The sequence below is a fragment of the Cervus elaphus genome, chromosome 1, assembly GCF_910594005.1.
Source record: "Cervus elaphus chromosome 1, mCerEla1.1, whole genome shotgun sequence".
Classification (NCBI taxonomy): domain Eukaryota; kingdom Metazoa; phylum Chordata; class Mammalia; order Artiodactyla; family Cervidae; genus Cervus; species Cervus elaphus.
In genome coordinates, this window is record NC_057815.1 from 95,853,186 (window position 1) to 95,861,707 (window position 8,522).

The 8,522-nt window shown below is 51.2% G+C and overlaps 1 protein-coding gene across 1 annotated transcript; it reads right to left on the reverse strand.

Annotated features, from left to right (window-relative positions):
- Positions 1-2,641: 2,641 nt before the first annotated feature.
- Positions 2,642-6,729, reverse strand: LOC122676929 (proteoglycan 3-like). Its single transcript, XM_043876570.1, has 6 exons — positions 6,642-6,729; positions 6,134-6,266; positions 5,412-5,698; positions 4,802-4,933; positions 3,542-3,653; positions 2,642-2,806 (listed from the first exon to the last, which is right to left on the reverse strand). The coding sequence occupies exons 2-6, from the start codon at positions 6,192-6,194 to the stop codon at positions 2,748-2,750; spliced, it is 651 nt and encodes a 216-aa protein (XP_043732505.1). The 5' UTR covers positions 6,195-6,266; positions 6,642-6,729; the 3' UTR covers positions 2,642-2,747.
- Positions 6,730-8,522: the final 1,793 nt, after the last annotated feature.

The following is an 8,522-nucleotide window of genomic DNA, read 5'->3' on the forward strand; positions in this document are numbered from 1 at the left end:
TATTCTTCACAACTGAAGATGGAGAAGCTCTATACAGTCAGCAAAAAGCAAGACTTGGAACTGACTGTGTCTCAGATCATGAACTCCTTATTGCTAAATTCAGACTTAAATTGAAGAATATAGGGAAAGCCACTAGGCCATTCAGGTATGATCTAAATCAAATCCCTTATGATTATACAGTGAAGGTGACAAATAGATTCAAGGGATTCTATCTGGAAGACAGGTACCTGAAGAACTATAAATAGCAGTTCATAACATTGGACAGGAGGCAGTGACCAAAACCATCACAAAGAAACAGACATTCAAGAAGGCAAAGTGGTTGCCTGAAGAAGCTTTACAAATAGCTGTGAAAAGAAGAGAAGCAAGAGGGAAAGGAGAAAAGGAAAGATATACCCAACCGAATTCAGAGTTCCAGAGAATAGCAAGGAGAGATAAGAAGGCCCTCTTAAATGAACAATGCAAAGAAATAGAGGAAAACAACAGAATGTGAAAGACTAGAGATCTCTTCAAGAAAATTGGAGAGATCAAGGGATCATTTCATGTAAAGATGGGCTCAATAAAGGACAGAAACAGCAAGGACCTAGCAGAAGCAAATTAAGAAGGTGGCAAGAATACACAGAACTACACAAAAAGATCTTAATGGCCCAAATAATCATGACTCTAGAGCCACTCACCTAGAGCCAGACGTCCTGGAATGTGAAGTCAAATGGGCCTTAGGAAGCATCACTATGAACAAAGTTAGTGAAGGTGATAGAACTCCAGCTAAGCTACATAAAATTCTAAAAGATAATGCTGTTAAAATGCTTCACTCAATTAACCAACAAATTTGGAAAACTCAGCAGTGGCCACAGGACTGGAAATTGTCAGTTTTCATTCCAGTCCCAAAGAAAGACACTGCCAAAGAATGTTCAAACTATACAATTATGCTCATTTCATATACTGGCAAGGTAATGCACAAAATCCTGCAAGCTAAGCTTCAGCAGTATGTGAACCAAGAACTTCCAGAGGTGTAAGCTGGACTCAGGAAAGGCAGAGGAACCAGAGATCAAATTGCCAACATCCTTGGATCATAGAGAAAGCAAGGGAATTCCAGGAAAACATCGACTTTATTGCTAAAGCCTTTAACTGCATGGATCACAATAAACTGAGAAATTATTAAAGAGATGGGAATACTGGACCACCAGATCTGCTTCCTAAGAAATCTATATGCAGGTCAGGAAGCAGCAGTTAGAACTGGGCATGGAACAATGGATTGATTCAAAATTGGAAAAGCATTATGTCAAGGCTATATATTGTCACCCTGCTTATTTAACTTATATGCAGAGTACATCATGAGAAATGCCAGGCTGGATGAATCACAAGCTGGACTAAAGATTGCCCAGAAAAATATCAATAACCTCAGATATGCAGATGACACCACCCTTAGGGCAGAAATTGAAGAAGAACTAAAGAGCCTCTTGATAAAAGTGAAGGAGGAGAGAGCAAAGTTGGCTTAAAGCTCAACATTCAGAAAACTAAAATCATGGCATCCAGTACCATCACTTCCTACAAAATAGAAGGGGAAAGGTGGAAGTGACAGATCTTCTTTTCTTGGGCCCCAAAATCACTGCAGATGGTGACTGCCACCTCGAAATTAAAACACAGGTACTCCTTGGAAGAAAAGCTATGACCAACCTAGATAGCATATTAAAAAGCGCTTTGTCACTTTGCTGACAAAATCGGTATAATCAAAACTATGGTTTTTCCTGTAGCTGTGTACAAATGTGAGACTTGGACTACAAAGAAAGCTGAGCGCCAAAGAATTGATGCGTTTGAACTGTGGTGTTGGAGAAGACTCTTGAGAGTCCCTTGGACTGCAAGGAGATCCAACCAGTCCATCCTGAAGGAGATCAGTCCTGGGTGTTCATTGGAAGGACTGATGCTGAAGCTGAAACTCCAATACTTTGGCCACCTGATACCAAGAACTGACTCACTGGAAAAGACCCTGATGCCGTGAAAGACTGAAAGCAGGAGGAGAAGGGGACGACAGAGGATTAGATGGTTGGACGGCATCACTGACTCAATGGACATGAGTTTGAGTAAGCTCCAGGAGTTAGAAAAGGACAGAGAGTCTGGTGTGCTGCAGTCCATGAGGTCGCAAGGAGTTGGACACGACTGAGTGACTGAAAGCACCAGGCAGGTGGGAGAATGGAAAACAGGGCCAGTCTCTGAGGGGAAAACAGCCCAGGGCTGGAAGAGCCAGGCGCTCTGAGAGACCCCGTTCTCCTTTCCCCATCATGTGGGGACCCCAGGCGGGACCCCCAGCTCCTCCCAGTTCTCAAATTCTACATATCCCCTGCATTTTGGAAAGTTGCCAATACGCCCCTAAGTTGCAGCCCTTATTGAATCCAAACCTAGAGGGCTCCTCAACAGAGGCGTCCTCTCCCAGACCCTGGCCCCCCGCCCGGCCCCCACTCTGCCCCCAGGGGCTGCTGCAGCCAAACCCCAGTGTCCCCCCTCCCGCCCCACTGGAGGAGTCCCGCTCCAGCTTTTACTTCTCAAAGTCCCCCCGCCCTGTCCGCAAAGCCAGAACAAGGGCTTCCAGGATTTTCCAACCCAGGGAACTCCTCCAAAGTGTGCAGCGAAGAAACCAGTCAGGAGATGCTGTGAGAACGTGGCTTTATGACCCGGGGAGGCTGGGGGGCCAGGGGGCTGACAGAGAGATCAGGCAGACAGGAGGGCGGGGAGGAGGGTATCCCGTCTCTGGCTTAGTAGGAGCAGATGAAGGGCAGCCGCCTTTGGCACGGAGCTCGTCGCCAGACACCCCCTGGGGGCAGAGAACACAGTGATATCAGTTGCACGCCTGTGTGGCCTGTGTACCCCACCCCAGTCCAACGCGCCTCACAGCTCACCTCTGCCTACCAAGCTGAGGGCCGTGTGTCTCCCCATGTCCCAGCTAGCCACCTTCACTGACCGCCTCCCTTGCAGAGGCAGAGTGCTAAGTGCTTCCTGTGGACTGTGCTTCCACCCTCACAGGGACTCCACGAGGTCAGGGCTGTCATCTCTCCCGTTTAACAGACGGGAAAACTGAGGCTCGGGGACTGACAACCCACCCTGATCTCAGCAGACAAGGGGCAGAGCCAACTGTGCACCTCGGCCATCTGACCCCAGCCCGCATGGTCTTCCCCCCGTTCTAAACTCGCGCACGTCGGGCAGCCGTGCTGTGGGACCTGGGGACTCATCTGTCAGCTGGCCCTTGTTCCCATGTCTTCCTGTGTCCCTCGGCCACACCTTCCATTCCCGAGTGTCCCTCCCGTCTGTCCCACACTCGCTCCTTGTCACTGTCCCATCAGAGGAAGGGAAGGAGCCTCACTGAGTCTGGAGGACAGAGAGCCCCCAGCCCCATGCAGGACCCCTCACTGGGACTCTGAGGATCCCTGCTCCCCAGCCCTGCTCACACACAGGGCGGGGTTCTCTAGGACGGGAGACATGTGTGTGCAGCTCACAGGGACGTGTGTGCAAGTCCACCTCCCCTCCTTGTCTGGGCCCCTGGCCCCCTCACCTCTGGTGCACAGGGCCACGCAGCGGCCTCTTCCATTCCTGGGCTGGCCTCGGGCCCAGACTGCAAAATTCCAGCAACTCCCATCAGTCCAGAGAAATCTCCTGCACCGTAACTAGAGAAAAGAGAGAGGCTGGGTCAGAGGGCAGAGGTCCAGGAACACAGAGGCTGGGGCTCCTGAAAGTCCCCTGAGCATCTCTCTGGACACTGTGTCTATAATCTCCTCTCACTGTGTCACCTGGCTAGGACCCCACCACACAGACCAACCCCCCAGGGTTCTCAGGCAATGACATGGAAGAGCAAACATCACTCCCAGCTCCCACACAGAGGAGGCTTCTCAAACTTCACTGAGCAGACACATCTCCTAGGGATCTGCTGGAAATGTGGATTCTGATTCAGGAGGTCTGGGGTGGGGCCCGAGATCCTATATTTCAACAAGTGCCAGGGGATGTTGATACTGCTGGTCCTTGAACCACACATGAGCAGCAAATGTAACAGAACTTAGTCACAGTCCCCAAGGTCACTCTGAGAGAAGGACCCACTTAGAGATGAGGACACTGAACTAAGAGGCAGTCTTTCAGCCAGTAACGCGCAGAGCTGGGTCTGAACTCTACCTCCTGCCTCCAGTGATGGGCTGATAGACATGTCACAGCCAGCTTTGGTGGAAGATGAGAGGCAGAGGAAAGAAAGAATCTTGATTTATAATAATTGCCCACTTCTTCAGTGTAAATGCATCCACTGTGGCAGATTTCAAGCTGCAAGCATGAAGCCACTGAACATCGGTGAGGAAGAGAAGAGCTCAATCATCACCTCTCCTAGGTCAGTACAAGGCAGCTTCAGGTGCCAGGATGAGGTTCGATGGGAGTAGGTGGGCCTTGAGGCAATCAGACGCACCCTCCCCCCCGGGCCTTCCCTGGTGGTCCAGTGGTGAAGAAGCTGCCTGCCCATGCAGGGGCCATGGGTTCGATCCCTGTTCCTGGAAGATCCCATGTGACGCAGAGCACCCACTTGTGCTCCCACTGCTGAGCCAGGGCTCTTGATTCTGTGCACCCCAACAAGCAAGGCCACTTCAAGAAGAAACCCATAACCCCCAGCAAGAGAGTGCCCCAGACACACCTAGAGAAAACACGGCTGCAGCCAAATATGAATAAATGAAAAAGGATATAAAATATAGACAATAAACTTCCAAGTATTAAGCCAACATTTTTTTAAAAGGACAGAAAGAAAAGGCTTCCTCTCCCTGGACATTGGCCCCTCACTTACCCGACCTCTGATGAAGCCTCCGGTCCAAACCTGTGCTTGGTTGGTCCTTACGGCCAAGTGATAGATGAGACTGTTGACACTGAAGCTGTGGATGGAGACGAGGTTACCTCGGTAGCACCTCCTGCAGATTGTCTGCAGAGAGAACAGGGAGGAGAGAAAATTCACTGTTTTCATGTTCAATGCCTGAGTCTGCAGGACAGACCCCACATCCCTTTGCAAATCAGAAATCAGGTATCTACTTCTCCACCTGAATCCCATCTCTTATGCCTTTATTTGGGCTTCCCTGGTGGCTCAGCGGGTAAAGAATCCGCCTGCAATGGGGGAGACCTGGGTTTGATCCCTGGGTCGAGAAGATCCCCTGCTGAAGGAACTGGCAACCCACTCCAGTATTCTTGCCTGGAAAATTCCATGGACAGAGGACCCTGATAGCCTACTATCATGGGGTATCAAAGAGTCAGACACGACTGGGCAACTGCACCTTTTCATTCACTTTCTTTTCTGATGCATATTAGCCTAAGAGAACCACTAATCTAAGTAATACGAAACAGAACATTGAATCCAACCCCGTCTCTCCATCCCTGGTCCCCGAAGCAGCCTTGGTGCCATATACCTGAGCTCTTCTAAACCTCCTCCGAGTGAGCACAACCCTGTAACGGCAGCTCTCGCACTCAGGACTGCCCAGAAGTCGCACTGTTTGCTCTTCCTTGGGGCACTGCACGTCCTCGTCTAAGTCATCTGAGTCCAACTCATCGTCATGGGCGTCCTCGGCCTCCTGTGCCCCCGACTCAAGCACCTCACCACTCAGGGCGAGCGCTCCTTCCTGCCCCCCTGAGCATTCCAGATCCTGGCTCAGGTCTGCCTGTGTCTCTGGACCACCCAGATGTGGGGCATCCTTCTCTGCAAAGAAGAAATAACCCACCTTCAGACAAGGTACCACCTCCCTCCAGGACCACGGACAGCTCTGAAGGCTCCACCCTGTCCTCCTAGGGACGCCATCTGGAACCAAAGACTGGAAGGATCCCTTGAGGGTTGGATGAGCCAGAATTCTTGCATCACACACACAATTGCATGAGACCCTGAAGCTGGCTGACACCATGTGCGGGTAATTTGGGAGTGAGACTTGTGAGATGCCCTCGTCTTCACAGATGGGTGTTTTTCCTGGCAAAGGAGCCCTGAGGGAAAGTTCAGGTCACAGCTCTAGGTCCAGGAGAAATCTAACTAGAGATGGGCTGGGGCAACTGAAGAGGGGCTGTGGCCTTGGACCCATAGGAGCAAAAAAGGATGCAGGAAAGAAGAAAGGAGAACAGATGAGAAGGGGAGGGGAGGACTCACCCAGATAGAGAGCAGAAACTGTCCCCAGCAGGAGAAGGGGCAGGAGCAGGCAGCCTCTCATGTCCCTGCAGTCTTGTGACAGACACACAGCTCCACGTTCCCTCCTGGGGACTTCCTTGTGTCTGCACGGTCCCTGGAACACAGTGGAGAGAAAGTGTCTGCTTAACTGGTAGATTAAAGGGCAAACGAGAGAGCTTCCTTGTCCCCAGAGAACAGACCCCGAGCTGGAGGATCAGGGGATGAACATGGGGCCAGGAGCTGAACTACAAGAGTCCCTTTCCTTGAGAGCACCTCTCGGCTCCCTGGGACAGCACTCAGCTCAGACCGTCACCCCTAGAGGAACAGGGGTGCTCAGCTTCAGCGCCAGAGTCAGACACACTGGGGAAGAAGGGGGAGGACAGTGCTCATCATGGTGCAGAGGACCACAATCCCTGGTGTTTCCCATATACAGCCCGGGTTCTTCCCAGCCCGGGGCCTGTCCTCCCGGGGAAGCCGAGGGAGCACTTACCTCCTGAGAGCCTGAAGCCTCCACTCTCAGCGCCTCTGGCTACTGGCGCACAGAAGCTGCCCTTATACCGGGCTTTGGGGAAGTGGGAAGAGGCCAGGAGGATTGCCCCAGGCTCGGGCGGTTGGACAGTGGGGCTGATAAGCAGTTGGCTCAGTCCTCCCACACTTGGGCCCTGCACACTGCTGGGACTTCAGGTACCTACCTCCTGTTTGGACATAGATGCCCAAACACCCTAGTATTCTCCAGAAGCCCCCCATGACTACTGTCCAGACAGACCCCTAAAGGGTCCAGGTCTAAACTGTCCTATTCAGTCCCAGGAGCAGCCATCTCTGGGTCAGTGTTCCAGCAAATGCCATGAAGATCCCAGGGAGCAGGGAAACCAGGGGGAGAAGCGTGGAGGCTAAGGGGCAGCTCGGCCCTCCTGAGCACTTTTGTGGACCAATTATGCAAGCTGCACACATCCCCGATCCTCACCTTCCTAACCTCGGTCACACAAGAATGTGTGATTAGCCCGACTTCACAGGTGTCAAGAATGAGATTCAGAGAGGGCAGGTGACTTGCCAACGTTGTGCAGGACATGGGAGATTGGGATTACTAAGCCTTTAAACTCAAAACCATCTCTCCCTTTGTCTCTGTCTCGACCACTCTTTCCCTTCTTCACTCTCTTCAAGTTTCTCCCTCTCCTCTCTGCCTATTTCTTTGCCATCTATAATGTGAAATATGTATGCTCTTTCCTTTATACTGTGGCTCTCAATCAAGGTTCTCAGCCTTTGCACAATGACTGTTGGGAGTCAAACCATTCTTTGATGGGGGTTGGCGGAGTGGCTGTCCTATCTTTTGTAGAAAGTTTAGCAGCGTTAAGTCACTCTGATATGTCTCCACACATTTCCAAATGTCCTCTAGGAAGCAAAACTGCCTCTGCTGAGGATCACTGACCTAGTTCAGGCCTTGGTGTCCAGCCTAGAGGTGGTCTTCTCATAAGGAAGCAACAGCTGGAGTGGAGACCTTCGTAGTGATTCATTCCAGTTCTCTGTGGGCCACGCTTCCCTTCCAATCCAGGAGCCCCCACAGTCGGCACCTGGGGCAGCAAGTGAGGCACTCAGCTCAGTTGCAGAGTTTAATGGGACACTGAAGAGTTCAGTAATCAAGATAAATAAACATTTCATACAATCTTTCTTAAAAGTCAGAATCAATGCAAAAGTACCATGATGAACAAAATGTCAAGATGTTCATCAATCAAGTTCCAGCCACATTCACTGCAATCCAGCGAGGGGCCAGCAAGGGCTGAGATTGATTTTGCCAGACATCATGGTCCAGAGCCTGTGGACACATCAGAGTGGTGCCTCCACTCTGGGGTATCCTAGCTGGGCAGGATATTTTTGTACCTTGGATTCCAGCCCAGTGCTCAGGGCACGAGGGATGGATCATCTAGGCCTTCTTGCCTGGCCTCTGCTCTCCCTGGGGCCCTGCAAATGGAGAAGTGTCTGAGAGGTCATTTCTGGGCTGATTGCAGAGTAACGGTCTCAGCCATTATCTCCCGGGGCTAACGGACCCGACCCTCAGCTTATCTATCTAACTTGGGGGTTAGGGGGATTGGTCAATTCCAGAGAGGGAAAACCTGGTCCCTGGATTTCAAACTGGAGACTTCCCTTGGAGGAAGAGTGGAGGGCCACCCACCCCACTCCCTCATTATTCTCCCAGTCCTGGGCCCAGACCAAGGACACCATTTCACTCAGCAGTTGGGATGACCAGTAACATTGGCTGGTGTTGGGAACCAGCACCATGATAGGCTTCCAGGGCTGTTTCATGTAAACGTCCTATTTCACACATTCAGAAATGGTCTCTCAGAGAGCTGAAATAAGTCGCCCAGGACCACAGTCA

Coding starts and splice junctions, on each gene's coding strand:
- LOC122676929 (XM_043876570.1), bottom strand. CDS start 6,194: ATGAGAGGCTGCCTGCTCCTGCCCCTTCTCCTGCTGGGGACAGTTTCT. Junction 4,934..5,411: donor GGAGGTTTAGAAGAGCTCAG/GTATATGGCACC, acceptor TTCTCTCTGCAG/ACAATCTGCAGGAGGTGCTA. Junction 3,654..4,801: donor GAGGCTTCATCAGAGGTCGG/GTAAGTGAGGGG, acceptor TCTTTTCTCTAG/TTACGGTGCAGGAGATTTCT.